Source organism: Eleutherodactylus coqui, chromosome 2 (assembly GCF_035609145.1).
Source record: "Eleutherodactylus coqui strain aEleCoq1 chromosome 2, aEleCoq1.hap1, whole genome shotgun sequence".
In the NCBI taxonomy this organism is placed as follows: Eukaryota; Metazoa; Chordata; class Amphibia; order Anura; family Eleutherodactylidae; genus Eleutherodactylus; species Eleutherodactylus coqui.
The window spans coordinates 22,352,411-22,371,680 of NC_089838.1; the positions used below are offsets into that span (position 1 = coordinate 22,352,411).

At 44.6% G+C, this 19,270-nt stretch overlaps 1 protein-coding gene across 1 annotated transcript in view; it reads left to right on the forward strand.

Annotated features, from left to right (window-relative positions):
* The window catches only part of CYFIP2 (cytoplasmic FMR1 interacting protein 2), a 75,876-nt gene that overhangs the window by 46,181 nt on the left and 10,425 nt on the right, over window positions 1-19,270 (forward strand). Inside the window, exons 13-22 of the mRNA XM_066590472.1 lie at window positions 476-595; window positions 812-937; window positions 6,223-6,389; window positions 9,888-10,035; window positions 11,120-11,273; window positions 12,555-12,711; window positions 14,959-15,055; window positions 15,158-15,234; window positions 17,372-17,480; window positions 17,580-17,699. Of these exons, the coding sequence (XP_066446569.1) occupies window positions 476-595; window positions 812-937; window positions 6,223-6,389; window positions 9,888-10,035; window positions 11,120-11,273; window positions 12,555-12,711; window positions 14,959-15,055; window positions 15,158-15,234; window positions 17,372-17,480; window positions 17,580-17,699 (1,275 nt within the window). The remainder of the gene's footprint in view (window positions 1-475; window positions 596-811; window positions 938-6,222; window positions 6,390-9,887; window positions 10,036-11,119; window positions 11,274-12,554; window positions 12,712-14,958; window positions 15,056-15,157; window positions 15,235-17,371; window positions 17,481-17,579; window positions 17,700-19,270) is intronic.

Sequence of the window (19,270 nt, forward strand, 5' to 3'; positions counted from 1 at the left end):
ATGTGTTTTCAGGAACCTGTGAGGATTATAAAGGGGTTGTTCAGTTGTGACCTATGAAATGGTTTATCAATAGTAGATTGGCAAGGTTCTGACGCTCAGGACATCCGCTGATCAGTTGTTCGCGCTGTATGCTTGTGTTCTGAGCCAATTTTTGCAGGAAGCAGACAGCTCCATTCGGACAGCAGTGGGCAGGCTTAGTATTACAGGTCATGCAGTAAGAACGGAGCTGTCTGCTTCCTACAGAAATCAACTTGGTACACAAGTGCACTAGCCTGGTGAACAGATGATCGGTAGGAGTCCCAGGCCACCGACCTATGCCAATCTACTACTCCTAACCTATTTTGAGGATATACCATCAATAGTTTACAACTGGACAACCCCTTTAAGTTGGATGGTGATATTCGGATGATAATTGTCTCATGTAAAGCCACTCAAAAAGCTGGTGGAGTTTATCACTGTCTCCTGTTGTTGGCAGGTGGTAACAGGCTCGGGTCTGGACAGCCAGAAGTCAGATGAAGAGTACAGAGAGTTGTTTGACCTGGCACTGAGGGGTCTGCAGCTTCTATCTAAGTGGAGCGCTCACGTCATGGAAGTGGTGAGTTTGCTATTTGTACTCAGATTTCTGATTGTCTCTGATAATTCCATTATGTATTCCCAATACATAATCTGCCTATTGAGTTTCTGATAGCTTTACCCTCCACACTTTCTCTCCCTCTCTTATATATACTCCTATATAGCACATTATGACCTATGATGACCTATACAGCGTAATAGCATTGACATTTTTTAACCTGTATGTTCTGTCCTTCAGTATTCTTGGAAGTTGGTTCATCCTACAGACAAGTTCTGTAACAAGGACTGTCCAGGCACAGCAGAGGAATATGAGCGAGCTACAAGGTATAACTACACCAGTGAGGAGAAGTTTGCCTTTGTGGAGGTAAGTTGTACCCAGCCAGCCCTTGTATTTTACTATACATTTTCTTCACTAACAGAAATGTGGCTGTGTCTAACCAGTGGGGCTGGACAAGCTTTCATGAGGTCAAAGGCAGTTTTTTTTTCAGTGATGGCATGGGTGAGAAATGCATGTCAGTTGTGGGGACCAACACTTCTAACTGCTGGGTAGAGATGAGCGAGCATACTCGCTAAGGACAATTGCTCGATCGAGCATTGTCCTTAGCGAGTATCTTCCCACTCGGGAGAAAAGGTTCGGCTGCTGGCGCAGGTGACAGGTGAGTTGCGGGGCAGTCAGCAGGTGGGAGCGGGGGGGGGGAGATCTCCCCTCTGTTCCTCCCCGCTCTCCCCCGCAGCTCCCCGCCGGCAGCCGAATCTTTGCTCCCGAGCGGGCAGGTACTCACTAAGGGCAATGCTAGATCGAGCAATTGCCCTTAGCGAGTATACTCGATCATCTCTACTGCTGGGCAATTATTTTATGTCTTTGGTAATTTTGGACTCTGCCTTTCTTGGGATAATCTGCAGACAATCCAATATTTTCAGGGATAGCAGACTCTTCAATCAATTCCATCCATGTTGTTTTTTTTGAACAACCCTGTTTTGTCTTACTGCTGCAGCGCCATCATCCCGTCGTACATATTCTTGTTATTGCTGACATCTGGGCTAATAGTTTAACAGTCATTTTGCCAAGAGTGTAATATCCCTTTAAACCATCAAATGGAATTTCAGTATGGGAAGGGAGATAAGCGACAACTAGCTTGAAGAATTCCAAACTTTTATATGCTTGTTTCCTACACTGGGGAACCATCAGACAGTTTCCATAAGTATGAGATTGTTGGTTAACTCAGAGGGTGTATTCACATGAACAATTTTTACGCGCAGGTTCTGTCCAATTGCAAGGACTTGCACATGAATAGAACCTATGAATTTCAATTTTTTTTTCTCTCTTGACCAGAATTAAAAATCAAGAATCACTGATATAAGAGTCTGAAAAAAATAGCATTGCACTTGCATACCATGCGATTTATATGTGTGACACGTTTTTTACCATTCAACTCGTAGAAGCACATGCAATTTTTTTTTTCCACATGTGTGAGGAAAGCATGTACGATGCCTTTTTGACGCTGAAAACTTTGCAATTGCAGAAAAATCAAGTGCGATGTAGGTCATATTTTCATGAACCCACATTGCACTCGCTGTTGTGAATCCAGCCAGAAGCTGATCATACACCTCAGTTAGTTTTCACCCGCCATCTACTCCTCCTTATACACATGCACAATTGGCTGGATTAAGTAAGCATGCATTCTCGTTGTAGGGAGGGGATTAAGCTGCTGGCAGACAACCTTGGCAGTGGCAGATTTCCCTTGAGAACAAAAGGATCAGGCATGTTAAAATTCAGAATGTCTGACTCTTCTTTCCTCTGATTTCTGCTGTTGTGGGAGCATCAGAGCACCACCATACACATTAGATGTTTGATCAGTCCTGCTGAAATTGGCAGGTTTGGATGACACTGATCTAATATGTATGGCCACTAGAGATAAGCGAGCGTACTCGCTAAGGCAAACTACTCGAGCGAGTAGTGCCTTATGCGAGTACCTGCCCACTCGTCTCAAAAGATTCAGGGGCCGGTGGGGGGCGGGGAGCGGCGGGAGAGAGCGGGGAGGAACAGGGGGGAGATCTCTCTCTCACTCTCTCCCCCCTGCTCACTCCTGCAACTCACCGCTCTCCTCCGCCGCAACCCGAATCTTTTGAGACGAGCGGGCAGATACTCGCATAAGACACTACTAGCTCGAGTAGTTTGCCTTAGCAAGTATGCTCGCTCATCTCTAACGGCCACCATTACAAAAAATGAGAGAGAGACTAGGGGCCCTGATATAAGCGTAAGATAACTGATGAAAAGTGGTAAAGAAATTACATAAAATCCACACCTGATTAGGTTGTGCATTGATGGGCACAACTCCAATGATCCGCCTATAATAACAATAGTATCCAAGATGAACTGCTGCTGCAATGATGACGGCCAAGAGGTTCAGGTCCGATGAACCTCAACTCCAAAAAACATCATTCCAAGGCTGTGCTGATATACCTTCTATGAGACAACACTAAACAAGCATAGATGGTACCTGATGAAGACCCCCTATTGGTTAAAATGTGTCGTAATTTAACATGTTTTCTCATCTGTGTCATTGGGGGACACAGCTGAAGACCGTGTGTATAGCTATTGCCACTAAGAAGCGGACACTGAGTAAAAAAAGTGTAAGCTCCTTCTACTGCTGCAGGCACCAAGCTAACCAGTTTTTAGCTTAGTGTTCATAGGAGGCAGACCTATTTGTCGCCAGTCTTCCATCATTTGGACTCAGGGAATAGGGGCCTGGAAGGAATTTTCCTGTTACCCCGCCAAGGAGGGTGAACAGAGAGGAGTTAACCATTTTGCCTGCACTGTCCTCAGAAGAAAGGCATGTCTAAGCCCTTAGCTGAACATGACCCATCAGCCATAGTGTCCCCCTTTTCCCGGAGCACTCCTTACCTCCTCAAAGGCAGGGGAACACACTGCTGGACTTATGCAGTCATTTTCTTCTTGGCAGGGTAAGTATCTCCCTTACTTTGCACCGAGCTGAGTATCCTCCACACTCCCCCTCACCACTCTCTCTGTCACTATAGCCCTCATTGTTCTGCTTAGGAAGAGAGGATCACTGCCACAGAGCCATGCTATTTCCCTATCCCCGGCCGGCAATGCTCTGCTTAAATTCGGGGGGGGGGGGGGGGGACCTTCCATCATAGCTGTCTCCCACTCTGCAGCCCTTCTGCCTTTCCCAGAAGCATTTCTTCCAGCTGGCATACCTGTCCTGAGAGGGATGATAAGTACCTCCTCCAGAGAGCTACTGGAGGTAATATGTTCATCTCACACTGAATCTGGTCATTGGTGGAAGATGCCTACCATGCCAGCATAACTTCTTGGGCAGTGGGTGCCTCGAAGGTGGAATGCAACAATGCTTCTGCTATTCAAGTGTGTAAGGCCGGCACATGGTCCTCTCTGCACACCTTTTTAAAGTTTTACAAAGTGCACAGTTTTGCATCCACAGACGCCTCTCTTGGTCTAAGAGTTTTACAGATGGCCATAAACTGACTGCTTGTGTCCTTGTATACTTTTCTCCACGCTCGAGGGACTGCTCTGGAACATCCCACAGCATTCAGCTGTATCCCCCAATGACATGGACAGAAAAACAAGATTTTTGTACTTACTGTAAAATCCCTTTTCGTCCCGTTCATTGGGGTACACAGGATTTTCAGATATCTTCCTCCTTGATGAAGCCTTCTCTTCACAATTGCACATGACGCTACGCTGGGTTACAATTTTAATAGTTTTCATGTTTTATATTGATTGTTTTCATATCCTACTTTGCTGCTCATTATGCTTGCATACAAACGGGTTAGCTTGGTGTCTGCAGGAGGGATATAGCTAGTAGGAGGAGCTAGTACTCATACTAATAGTTCATTTAAAGGGATATGTACACTACCGTTCAAAAGTTTGGGGTCACCCAAACAATTTTGTGTTTTCCATGAAAAGTCACACTTATTCACCACCATGCGTTGTGAAATGAATAGAAAATAGAGTCAAGACATTGACAAGGTTAGAAATAATGATTTGTATTTGAAATAACATTGTTTTTACATCAAACTTTGCTTTCGTCAAAGAATCCTCCTTTTGCAGCAATTACAGCATTGCACACCTTTGACATTCTAGCTGTTAATTTGTTGAGGTAAGCTTGTGAAATTGCACCCCACGCTTCTAGAAGCATCTCCCACAAGTTGGATTGGTTGGATGGGCACTTCTGGCGTACCATACGGTCAAGCTGCTCCTACAACAGCTCAATGGGGTTCAGATCTGGTGACTGCGCTGGCCACTCCATTACCGATAGAATACCAGCTGCCTGCTTCTGCTGTAAATAGTTTTTGCACAATTTGGAGGTGTGTTTAGGGTCATTGTCCTGTTGTAGGATGAAATTGGTTCCAATCAAGCGCTGTCCACTGGGTATGGCATGGCCTTGCAAAATGGAGTGATAGCCTTCCTTATTCAGAATCCCTTTTACCCTGTACAAATCTCCCACCTTACCAGCACCAAAGCAACCCCAGACCATCACATTACCTCCACCATGCTTAAGAGATGGCGTCAGGCATTCTTCCAGCATCTTTTCATTTGTTCTGCGTCTCACAAACGTTCTTCTTTGTGATCCAAACACCTCAAACTTGGATTCATCCGTCCACAACACTTTTTTCCAGTCTTCCTCTGTCCAATGTCTGTGTTCTTTTGCCCATCTTAATCTTTTTCTTTTATTGGCCAGTCTCAGATATGGCTTTTTCTTTGCCACTCTGCCCTGAAGCCCAAAATCCCGCAACCGCCTCTTCACTGTAGATGTTGACACTGGTGTTTTGCGGGTACTATTTAATGAAGATGCCAGTTGGGTACCTGTGAGGCGTCTGTTTCTCAAACTAGAGACTCTAATGTGCTTATCTTCTTGCTTAGTTGTGCAACGCGGCCTCCCACTTCTTTTTCTACTCTGGTTAGAGCCTGTTTGTGCTGTCCTCTGAAGGGAGTAGTACACACCGTTGTAGGAAATCTTCAATTTCTTAGCAATTTCTCGCATGGAATAGCCTTCATTTCTAAGAACAAGAATAGACTGTCGAGTTTCAGATGAAAGTTCTCTTTTTCTGGCCATTTTGAGCGTTTAATTGACCCCACAAATGTGATGCTCCAGAAACTCAATCTGCTCACAGGAAGGTCAGTTTTGTAGATTCTGTAACGAGCTAGACTGTTTTCAGATGTGTGAACATGATTGCACAAGGGTTTTCTAATCATCAATTAGCCTTCTGAGCCAATGAGCAAACACATTGTACCATTAGAACACTGGAGTGATAGTTGCTGGAAATGGGCCTCTATTCACCTGTGTAGATTTTGCACAAAAAACCAGGCATTTGCAGCTAGAATAGTCATTTACCACATTAGCAATGTATAGAGTGCATTTGTTTAAAGTTAGGACTAGTTTAAAGTTATCTTCATTGAAAAGTACAGTGCTTTTCCTTCAAAAATAAGGACATTTCAATGTGACCCCAAACTTTTGAACGGTAGTGTACATTATAGACATGTTTGGTGTATCGACACGGACCCTTCCACATGCATTTTTTCTGGAATGATAGTAAGACCCATATGTTACATGTAAGTCAATGGAATTTTCACACTTTTCATTTTATTGTCTTTTTGATTTCCTTTAGGTGATTGCCATGGTAAAAGGTCTGCAAGTACTCATGGGCCGAATGGAAAGTGTATTCAATCAAGCCATAAGAAATACAATATACGCTGCACTGCAAGACTTTGCTCAGAGTATCCTACGAGAACCACTCCGCCAGGCTGTACGCAAAAAGAAGAATGTGCTCATAAGGTAAGAAGAGTCATGATAAGATATAGGTTAGCTCTCAGGAACCTACAGGGACAAAATGCCTGCAATTAAATAATTTACCATAGAAGACCCATTAGAGCTACATTACAGTTCTTAATGAAACCCAGTACATGAATTATTTATATGGCTCTGATTGAGGAGAGGCTGCCTTTTTCCACATGGCGCCCCTAAGGTATTGACCTCTTTTTCCCAATGTAAAATCTAGGCTTCGCACTAAACATAGAATCGGAGGCAATGTGATTGATCCGCTACATGTGTTAGGCTTGGCTATACTGTGATGCAGCCAGATATCGCAGTACAGGGGGATTAAAAAAAGATGGTGCAAAAGTGAAGCTGAGGAGGACAAGCAGAGATCTGATCTTCTAGAAGCAGGCAGATATGGTGTGTAAGGACACAGGAGGGACTGGAGTGCACTGTACTGGAGTCTGTGTCCAGTATGTGAATGTATGGGCACAGTGTGTGTATGCATATGTTTCTGTGAGTAAATCTACATATACAAAAAAAAAGTCTGGGACGCTGTGTAAAATGTAAATAATTGTAAAGAAAAAAAGAATGCGATGCGCCAAATGTTTATTGGTGTAAGGTCTGCACTGCAGGCGGGCACTTCAGCACCCGGGCTCTACTTCTGTAAAGCCACGCTGTTGCGATGGATGCAGTATATGGTTTAGCATTGTCTTGCTGCAATATGCAAGGCTTTCCCTGAAAGACGTTGTCTGGATGGGAGTATATGTTCTTCAAAAACCTCTATATACATCTATGCTGCCCATAGGGAACAATGCAACCCCATACCATCAGAGATGCAAGCTTTTGAACTATGCGCTGATAACAAGCTGGGTGACTCTGACCACAGAACAGTTTTCCATTTGGGCTCAGTCCAATTTAAATGAGCTTTGGCCCAGAGAAGACGCCAGAGTTTCTGGATTGTGTTGATTTATGGCTTCCTTTGCATGATAAAGCTTTAGGTCTTATTCAGACGTCCATATATCGTCCGGGTTTTCACGCCTGACCGATATACGGTGTTCTTCTCTGCAGGGGGAGGAGGCTGGAAGAGCCTGGAGCAGTGCACTGGGCTCCTGCCCCCTCTCCGCCACTCGCCACTATTTGCAATGGAAGGGGCGGGACGGGGTGGAGCTAAGTTTAAAAATGTAGCCCCGTCCCCTCATATTGCAAATAGTGGCGAGGGGCGGAGAGGGGGCAGGAGCCCAGTGCACTGCTCTTAACTCTTCCAGCCTCCTTCCCCTGCAGAGAGGGACACCGCATATCAACAGGGTGTGAAAACCCAGTTGTCTGAATAAGCCCTTAACTTGTATTTGTGGATTGCACGGCCAACTGTGTTCACACAGTGATTTCTGGAAGTATTCCTGAGTGCATGCAGTGATTTTCATTACAGAATCATGCCTGTTTTTAATGCAGGGACACATGAGGGTCTGTAGATTTTCCTTATGCAGACTTTTGATGATATTATGTACTGTAGGTGGTGGGATATTCAAAGTCTTCGCAATTTTACATTGAGGAACATATTTCTGAAATTGTTCAACAATTTTTAGACACACTTTTTCACTGATCATCATCTGACCATCTTTGTTTTTGAGGGACTCTGCCTCTCTAACATGCTTTTTTTTTATAAGTGACTTAGTTGAAATGGACCCTCCAGCTGTTTTTCATTAGTAACCACATATGTTTCCAGCCTTTTGTTAACCCTGTTCCAACTTTTTGGAGATGTGTTGCTGCCATCAATTTCTAAATTAGTTTTTTTTTTTTAATGAAATGGAAAAATGTCTCACTTTCATCTTCTGACACGTTATGTGTTCTCTTGTGAATAAAATATGGTTATGAGTTTTCCAAATCATTTGCATTTTTTTTTCTTTCATTTATTTACATTTTACACAGCATCTAGAGATGAGCGAACGTGCTCGGCCATGCCCCTTTTTCGCCCGAGTACCGCGATTTTCGAGTACTTCCGTATTCGGGCGAAAAAATTCGGGGGGCGCCGTGGCGGCACGGGGGTTAGCAGTGGGGAGTGGGGGGGAGAGGGAGAGAGAGAGGGCTCCCCCCTTTCCCCGCTGCTACCCCCCGCGCCGCCACGCCTCTCCCTCCCCCCCGGCGCCCCCCAAATCTTTTCATCCGAGTACTGAAGTACTCGAAAATGGCGGTACTCGTCCGAGTAATTACTCGAAACGAGTACGTTCGCTCATCTCTAACAGCATCACAACTTTTTTGGAATTGGGGTTGTACATTTGCACATGTGTAAATATATGTGCGTGCACTGTGAGTGACATTAATGCCATACTAGCCAGCTTCCCTGGAATGACTGGAAAACTTGTGCAAAAAGCGGAGATCTCCTGGACTTCCAGAAGAGCCAGAAAATCTCCCGGGTGCCAAGAGGCAAAGTAGACAGGCAGATGTGAAAATTAGCTTATCTGTTCTGAAGTCTTTTTGGAGCATTATGTGGGGTCTGTAGTAAAGGAGAGTCAGGTCTGAGAGTTTATATTTATGGGGTCTGGTATCGGTATTTGTTTAGGGGGTTTAGGGTCTCTATTTAGAGTGTTGGCTCTGGTCAAATATCGTAGCTTGTGGGAGCAGATTGTATATAAATGGTTGGAGCATGATGTACTCCACATTATACACATTTTTAGAATCTCCCTGATGTCTATTCTCAATAGTATGATTAGGGTTCATTCACACGACATCATTCACTACGTTGTGACTTTCTGTTCCGGGGTTGCGTCTGAAACACCAAAAATGGTATTCCAATGTAACTCCCAGTAGAACTGTAAACTTTAATGAGTCAAATCAAACCTGAGACTTTAATGAAATATTTTTGAAGGACAGAATAGTGCAATCGACTATGCTATTCTCAAAATTATCAGTAAGGATTCAATCACACAACATCATTCACTATGCTGTGACTTCCATAAATAAATGGAAACGATGTTAAATGGAGGCACCCTTGGACTTGTTTTGAATAATTAAGGCAATAGTTCTTTCCAAGGTTCCATCTGAATGCCGTTTTCAGCAATTCATGCAGAACCTCTCTACCGAAAGGCTGGGCAGACAGTAAATCATAGTGTGAACTCACCCTAATATGGGGCGCATTCAGGCTGTGCCTAATATAGCCCTGATGTCAATTCATGTACGAATTCAGCAACTTTACTTTTGCACCTTTCTTTTTGAGTCACCCTATATTGATATGCCACAAGGAAACCTAATATGAGTAAATACAGACAGGTTGCGACTTGCAAATTACTACGACACTACATTTACAAGAAATCCAAACCTGCTGGATTTCTTGCAATTCGTCGAGTTGCGGCAGCTTGAGAGTTGAAAAGCAACTGCATTCACGCACATTAAGTTGTGATGTAGCATGGCGACACTGTGATCTGCGACAGCATGATGTAGGTTCAGTCGCCGTGTATCCCTTGCCTTATAAATTGTTGCTAAAGTATTTACTGTAACAAATGTATCTTTGTTTCTCCTTAGTGTTCTACAAGCGATTCGTAAGACAATCTGCGACTGGGAAGCAGGCCGTGAGCCCCCTAATGACCCATGTCTAAGAGGAGAGAAGGACCCCAAAGGTGGCTTTGACATCAAAGTTCCTCGTAGGGCAGTTGGACCCTCAAGCACACAGGTCTGTGGGATATTTTCATTGCCTTTTCACTGAGCTGTTACAGATGGCTATATAATGCAACGCTGTTCTGTTACTGTCCGTGGCTGGTTACATCCATCACAGATAGAAGGGCGGACAGGGCTGGATCCTCGCTGTAATATGGAGCAAGCTGCGTAGTCCAGTCATCAGAATTTGCTATTAACCCTTTCCAATCCATTTATTTTTTCTCATCCATTCTCCTCAGCTCCAAATAAATCGGAGCTGGGGAGAATGGATGAGAAAAAATGCATTTTCCCTGCACCCTCCTGAACTGACAGAGTTCAGGAGGGTGCAGGTGCTCACTGCACAGTGTAGGGACCTGCTTATGTGTCCGGCGTCTTCTGCATTCTCCCTTCTGCCTCCCGGCTCGGCATTCATGTGACCGCTGGAGGTCAGGTAACACCGGCGGTCACATGATCGCCGGGCGGAATGTCCTGCATTACATAGCGCTAATTGAACTCTATGTAATGTGTAAAGGAGAAGGCAGAAAGGGTTAAAAACCCTTTCTGCCTTCTCCTCGAGGGTCCTTGTTGAGGATCAGTGCAGGAGTGCATCTGCACCTGATGTGTCTGATAATCGGGTGCAGATGCACTCCTGCAGTGCAGTGTCGGGCCTGCCCCGACATCGAACCTGTGGAGGAAAATTATGATGTCGGGGCAGGCCCGATATTGGATTGGAAAGGGTTAAGCATGCTCAGACCACACTTGCAGTGCAGCCAAAGAAGCGATGGCCCTGATGCCTCCACTAAGGATGCAAGATACAGGGGAGAGGTGTATTGCAAATGATGGGACAGGAAGTCGCGTATGTGAGCAGCATGCAGTGGTGTGTGCTGGCAGAGCGTGCAAAATGCAAGAAAACCAGCGAACAGGGATGGGGAGGTTTCAGCAGTATCGCATCTAAAATACGCAGTGTGTAAAAAGATGATAGTGTCAGAAACCCCTTTAAATTTAGTGTTGGATAGAAGTTGATTATTTTCTGTATTTTGTATTTTTTCCATATTTTCTTCCTTATATTTAGTAGTTCCTTTTACTCTCTGTATAGTTAATGACTTGTATCTGTTGTATAGTTGTACATGGTGCGCACAATGCTGGAATCCCTCATAGCTGACAAGAGCGGCTCTAAAAAGACGTTACGCAGCAGCTTGGATGGACCCATCGTACAAGCTATCGAGGAGTTCCACAAACATTCCTTCTTCTTCACTCACCTGCTCAACTTCAGTGGTGCGTAATGGGCGGGGGGGGGGGGGGTGAATTGTTCCTACACAAAAATTGTGTTTGCCATTCTGCCAGCTGAGCATTAACGAGGCTGGTCACCTTACGTATAAAAGATATATGTGTAGCTTCCTAATGCATACTGTACACTAATGAAGCAGCATTTTCTTAAACTATGTCTCTTCACCATCCAAGTCTCCTTGCAGAACAGCGCAGCTGCTCTGTCCTAGAAATGTCCACCAGTAGAGGGACTTACATCCAGATTCCTTCCTGGATGTAGGTCCAAATGAGGCAGAAAATGGCGCAGAGCATTGGATGTTATAAACAGGATCCCATCACAAGCCCCTTCATTGGCAGCTATTTGTAGGATAGAGCGTCCGCGCCGTTCTGCAAGACAAGTTGGATGTGACAGTGTGTGGCTTTAGAAAATGTTGCAGAATTAGTGTAGAGTTAACATTAGTAAGTTGCACATATACAAATGATGTACAGTCTTCTACTTTTTGTATGTAAGGTGGCTAACCCCTTTGAGATGGCACTCCATTCCCTACCCTCGAAAAATGTTGTAGGCACCGTGTGAATGCTGTTGTTCCAGTTAGAGCAGTGCACTCTACCCAGGCAATGTAGGCAGCTGCGTCCTACAAATGTGGCTGCCTATCCTGCCTACCCCTTGTCTGAAACTGAATTCAGCCCTTTGACATCTGGCAGACCCTCAAACCCTGTTCTGCTATCCATATGGTAACACTGGAACTACTATCATAGTATGTAAGGCCGAAAAAAGACATATGGCCATCCAGTTCAGCCTATTAACTCCCAATGTTGATCCAGAGGAAGGGTCGCCCCTTTTGTTTCAGTGGCAGCAGGATTCTAGATAGAACACGCAAGAATATTACAAAGCCTTGCAAATCTTCCTTTTTAAAGATTGTTTTGCTGAAGAAAATAATTCAGAGCAGGAGTGCACAGTGAGGACAGATGGCCTCTATAGCAAAATGCCACCTCCACCCACCCCCTGGTGCCAGGTGTTGGTCAGGGATCAGGATGTCAGGAGCTACACTGCAACTAACAAGGCTGCAACGGTTACTGGGCCAATACAGATTACTACTTGGGCTAGGACCAGATTAGTAACCACCGTGCCATTGACAGCAAGGTTTGTCACCAGCATGCCCACTGTTAGCATCACTGGCTTTTTTAATGAAAATTAGCATCACAGTTTCATGCTTGCTACTAGTAAAACCTGCATTTATTATGCGATTATAGCTTTTCACTGACATCTGTATCCCGGACTCATTACAGAGGCGCTGCAGCAGTGTTGTGACCTGTCTCAGCTCTGGTTCCGAGAATTCTTCCTTGAGCTCACCATGGGACGACGCATTCAGTTCCCAATCGAGATGTCTATGCCTTGGATTCTTACTGACCACATCCTGGAGACCAAGGAGCCTTCTATGATGGAGTAAGAGATTGTCGCAATATTCTTTAGAACAGGAGTAGCACTAAGGCTGGGGTCACACAGGACGGAAATCTCGCGGAATGACCGCACCGAAAAATCACGAGATGTCCGCGTTATAAGCGCAGCTTCAGGAGAGGAGAGAGGCCGCTGCAGAAATGAAAAAAGAATTGACATGCGGTGTCTTTGTTTTCCAAGCCACATGTCCATTTCCGCGTGGCTTGGCGCAATGGATTGGCTGCAGCATGTGGGTGAGATTTTTGCAAACTCTCGTACACTTTGCTGGCTAACCCCGCACGGAAATTCTGCTTCAATTCTGTCCCGTGTGAACCCAGGCTAAGTCTGCTTTTGTGTTGCAGTTGATAAAAATTGGTCATGCTATATTGGACCATCACTGATCCCTCTCTTTGTGTAGGGTGGTCACTGGGTTGCTTACATGGGGCAATTTCTACCTATCATTATGTATGTAAAAGAACCTTAAAGGGGTTGTCTGGTTTCAATATAAACATTTTTAAATGCTGGGCATGAGTTAAAATCAAAGATAACACATACTCACCTGTCCTCAGTCTCCTGCTTCACAGCTAACCAGCTCTTGCTGCTCTGTCCCAGTCCTCCGTTCCAGAAGTCAGGTGACCTCTGCAGCCAATCAGAGGCTGCAGCGTCACCCTCTAAACTCATATCCTGGGCGCCGTGATGCCAGGAGTTTGCTGCTGCCTTTGATTAGCCACAACAGTCACCTGACTTCCGGCAGCGGAGGACGGATATGGAGCAGCAGGAGATGGTTAACTGCTCCCCAGTGTAGGCGAAGGACAGGTGAGTATGCATTATTATTTATTTTAACTCATTCCAACATTTTAAAAGTTTTTATATTGAAACCAGACAACCCCTTTAAAGGGTGGATATTCACTTTAAGTTCTATTACATAACACCCCCAATATGGTAGTTCAAAGTGAAAACTGGGAAAGTTGATTTCCATATGCGTAAGTCACTGACAGTAGTCCCACGCAGATGTCCACATCTGAGCAATACTGCCAACATCACCTGTATTCTTGGTACATTTAGTTTGTCAGTATTTTACATTTATACTGAGTGACCACTTTATTAGAGACACCGACCCTTTCATGATTGGCGCTTCCCTGTATGGAAATTAGACTGGTGACCCCAGAGTGCAGCATAAAATCACATCACAAGTTTTCCATGGACCAGTTTTAGTGTGAATCCACCTAAGGCCCAATGTCCACAGGCGGATTTAAATTGCGGAATCTGCGCGGAAGATCCGCAGTTCAAGCCTCCCATAGGAACCATTTGAATTTACACATGTGGATTTGTTTTCTGGATTCCGCATACGGAAAACAAATCGCAGCATGCTCCATTTTAGTGTGGTTCCCGCACGGATGGCTTTCATTGAAATCAATGAAAGCTGTCCAATCCACAGCCCGTTCAAAGCAGGAGTTAGGGAAAAAACTGTACTGCGCACGTGCGCCCGCACGCCAGCCATTGCTTCTGCACGCATCCACAGTACAGAAAAAAGAAGACCCGAACAGATAAGTATGGTCGCCAGCCTCGGGCAGGGTGAGATTCCGGTGTGGGCTCCTGCATGTGGAACCTGACCCGCCCATGGACATGAGGCCTAAGAATGGTAAATTCCAAGCTTCTGAGCATCTTTCAACAAGGCATGATCATCGGTGCTAGACTAGTCGGGGCCAGGATATCACTGCCAACCGCATGGGTTTTTCTCGTGCTGTGATGTGGAGAGTATACGGAGAATGGTGTGAAAAACATCCGGTGAAAGAGGATCCCGTGGACAGAAACAACTCGTCACCAAAGGGGTCAGAGGAGGATGTCAGATCAGATGCTGCATCTTCTTCCATGTGAAGGTTGAAGGAGAGATAAGACGCATCATAAAACTGTCCTATGATCAAGAGGAATGTGTTCTCCTCCCCTCCCCTGTGCATCTGTATGTTATAATTGTGTGCCATCCAAACTAGTTTCATTCAATAGCCTGACGAAGGGGGCGAGATATCCCTGAAAGCTTGCTGTAACATTATGCATCTTTGTTAGCCATTAAAATGTATCATATCTACAAGATGACTTGGTTTCTCGCTGTGAGAATAATCACACATTGCTCTACTGGCTAACACGGTACCAAACCATTTTTTTTTCATTTTACATCATTTTTATTGTAATGGATTGTATATTAAATAAAAAGAAATGCGTAATAGACAAATCACCTGTATAATCTGTTCCTTACAGGTACGTTCTGTATCCCCTCGACTTGTATAATGACAGTGCCTACTATGCTTTAACCAAGTTTAAGAAGCAGTTCCTCTACGATGAAATTGAAGCAGAGGTAAGTGACTTTCTTAGTGGGACTGATATCTTCACACACTTCATACTTTTATGTATGTTGGATATGAGCATCATTCGCTTTCATTCCTTCATTCTATTCCAGGTTAATTTGTGCTTTGACCAGTTTGTGTACAAGTTATCAGACCAGATCTTTGCCTACTACAAGGCCATGTCCGGCAGGTAAGTACTTAGAAGTACTCCTCACTATGGATTGTGTGGATGAGCATTTAGTAAAACTGTCTCTGCAGATAGATTTTTTTGTAAAATTAAATAAATAAAATGCCTTAAAAATTACATTAGTTTTTTTTGGATGACATCAGCTTTTTTTGCAGGCATTTTTTGTTGATGTTTTTTTGGTCACCCATGTTTTTTTCTTTGGCATTTTTCTATGATGAAGTAAGAAAAAAAAAACACCCAAAAAAACATTATTTGTGGGACATTTCAGAATTCCCTAATGACTTACAGATAACATCTGAATGTGGTGTTTTTTTGCCACAAAAAGCAACAAAAACTGAAAGTGCCAAAATCGCCTTAAATGCTACTTTTAAAAAAAGTGTGATAATAGACGCAGGGGAAATTCAATTGAGTGTTTAAGGGCTTATTCACACGTCCGTATATCTGCTGGGTTTTCACGCCCGGCCGATATACGGTGTTTCTTTCTGCAGGGGGAGGAGGCAGGCCGTGTGAATAAGCCCTAAAACTCATCTGCCTTGTGCCCACAAAAAAAAAACTAATTTTTTGCAAAAAAAAATTTAAACAGATCTGAATTTTCCTGCTGCATCTGTAAGCATTGCATTTGTGAAATACGGGCAGTACATAGACGTCTTCCTAATGGTGTCCTGTTTTTTGGCATCTTCATTGAATAAAATGTAATAGTCTCATCTGCACATCGGTCCAGAATAGTGCTTGCTTCAACTTTTTTCATAAGGTATGTAGGTCCCTATGGAAAAACGGGTGCGTGATTTGGCGCAATGACTATTATGGCTCCGTGTGCTATTAAAGTCTACTCCATTGTAGACTGAGGGTTTCTTCAGACAACTGTTATTTTGTCCCGTGGTTCAAAACGGGATGATATGAAATCATTCATTTCAATAGTTTTGTTTTCACTAGCGGGATTCTTGTGTGCTAATTAGAGATGAGCGAGTATACTCGCTAAAGCACATTACTCGAGCGAGTAGGGCCTTAGCCGAGTATCTCCCCGCTCGTCTCTAAAGATTTGGGGGGCGGGGAGCGGCGGGGGAGAGCGGAGAGGAACAGAGGGGAGATCTCTCTCCCCCCGCTCCCCGCCGCAACTCACCTGTCACCCGCGCCGGCCCCCGAATCTTTAGAGACGAGCGGGGAGATACTCGGCTAAGGCACTACTCGCTCGAGTAATGTGCCTTAGCATTTCTAGTGTTAATACTACGCGCGGGAAAAAATAGAACTTGTCTTTCTCGCACGTAGGTTTTCTATGTACGAGAAAGATAGGTCCTGCACACTTTTTTCTTCTAACTTGCGCGTAATAGCGTGGAGTTTGAATAGTCAAAAAAAGACACTGGTTCATGCACTAATACTCTCCGTAGCGACGAGCGTATTAGCACATGCGCCTATCTCTTTAAGCCCCAAGGGTGGCCTTATAGGGGAAAACATTTGGAAAAAAAAATCTGTCAAACAAGTGATTCTGAGCGGTAGTTGTCCCAAGTTAACACGGGACCCGACAGAGCACGGAGCGAGAACTCACTCAGTAGTTGCTAGTGGCTTCGTTTCAGCTCACCGAAACAAAGCGACTATTGAGCAGGTTATCGCTTAGTGTAAACAGGCGATCATTAATCTTTGAACGACTGCCTGTTCACGGTGATGGAGGGGGGTGAACAGAAGAGCTCTCTGGTGGGGGAGAGCTGCTCCTATGTGACAGTACAGGAGCGATAAGCCTTGGGCCGCCTGTAGGGCATTTATGCATCCAGCATTCGTACAGTGTAAAGCCACCCTTAGAAAACATGAAAATACACTTGTGTGAATTAGCAAAAACGTTCGCTCCTGTGCAACGTATTTACACAGTGCAGTCTTTTTTGCGCGTGTGCCTGCGCAAATACTGTGCGCACACACCACTCATTGACATGGGTGGAGGAATCTCCCCCGCCCTGATTTAAAGGGCTATACGCAAAAAAGAACAGTGAGAAGGAACCCATTAATAACAATTGGTTCTATTCCCTGCGTATGGATGAGCAAATGCACACAAATACGCCCATGTGAATAAGCCCTAAAAAGCTACTTGGTGTTTATAGATTGTCCATTACCATGTAGCCACAAGCTAGAGTCTTTCTTTCCTTTTTTCCAGCGTTTTGCTAGATAAGCGCTTTCGGGCAGAATGTAAGAACTATGGTGTGATCATTCCATACCCGCCATCCAATCGCTACGAGACACTGCTTAAGCAGCGACATGTACAGGTGCGTACTTCTTCATCCGCATGTTAAGATCCTTATAAAGGCTATGTCATAGACCCATTGTACTAAAATCTTATAACCACATATGTGTCCCCCATACAGCTGCTGGGCAGATCTATTGACCTAAACAGGCTGATCACTCAGCGAATCTCAGCCGCCATGTACAAATCTCTGGATCAGGCCATCAGTCGCTTCGAGAGTGAAGATCTGACATCTATTGTGGTGAGTGCAATCTATCAGCAGTATTACCATGTATGAAGGTGTTGTCTGCTTTGGACAACCCCCCAAAAAATAGAAAGTGGCCCACTGCAGAGACCCATTAACTTTAAGGAGTTTATCCCACAAAGGACATTTCGCATGTATCCATAGAATAGGTTATAAATGTCTGATCGCTGCGGCCCCAACGATCACCAAAGTCATGCAGTTAGAAGGAGCTAGAATGGAGCGATCGCACATGCGCTCTGCTGCTTTATTCAGCGTTGATGAGGCTGATGAAAAGTGGACAAGTACAGTACTCAGCTGTTTCCTTTGGCCCCATAGACATTTAATGGAGCAGCAGGGTGCATGTGTGACCACCATTGTATTCAAACTCTACCTCATTGCAGGACTCAGGATCCCCATTCTAATGGGGGTGAAGCCCCCAGTGAATAGACATTTATTACCTATCCTGCATATAGGTGATAAAAGTCTTTTGTGGGATAACCCCTTTAAGTTGATGGATAACCTGTCGAGAAGGTTTCAATTCCAATGCAGCGCCACCACAGAGCAAATGAAGTGCAGCCTGTTGCTCATTTTGAGATCTACTCTTTCTGCAGTATTACAAATGGGTCACAAAATCCTTCCCATATGTATACAAAAATGTTCCCATAATTTACTTTACACGCACCTCCTTCTATGAGTCTATAATGACCCCAAACTCCCAAACTTTGTAGATACCTGTATTCTTCATGAGATAGCAATTTTGGAGCATATTTTCACAGAATTTTGCTTTGTTTGTTCCTCTCTTATTCCTCCTGGAAATGTATGAATAAACTGACAACTGGACATTACTATTAGTCTTCTCAAGAATGTGTCCCTACACTGCCTGAAACTGTCAGCACTAATTTCACAAGCTCAGACTGTGTAGGAACAAATCCCATTGACAAGGTGAATGGTAACACCCAGTTGTCAATATATTCATACATTTACAGGAAGTATAACAGAGGAACAGACAAATAGTGTATATCGGCTGTGCTTTCACGCCCAGCCGATATACACTGGCCTTCTGCTGCATTAGTTTACAATGCATCAGTTCACATGGGTGTATTCCCGCAGCGTAAAAGCGCCTGGCCAGCCAAGATAGCACATTTCAGTCGGGCGCTTTCACGCCGGCTGGCAGTGGCTGCATAGACTCCTATGGGAGCCCATGACAGCTGCCAGAGAAGGGAGGTGGGAGGGAGTTTAGCAGCGTGACTGCCTCCTCCTCACCGCCCCTTGCCGGCTGTTTGCAATGGGAGTGGGCAGGATGGGGCGGGAGCTGGTTGCTAAGGTCCCACCTCCTCAACGTGTAGAAAGCCGGTGAGGGGGAGACAGCTTAGTAGAGCTAAACTGTCTTCCCTGCCCAACGGCATTGCGGGTCGGCATATATGCACTGGGCCTGTGCTTTCTGAACAGCTGCACAAACGTTAGATTTGTGCACCCGTTCACACGTATTTACGTCGCTGGCAGGCAAATATAAAAATGCATACGTACGTGTGACTTTAGCCTTACTTGGGAGGTGGGTTTAAAATATGATAGAACCTCTAGTAGGATTC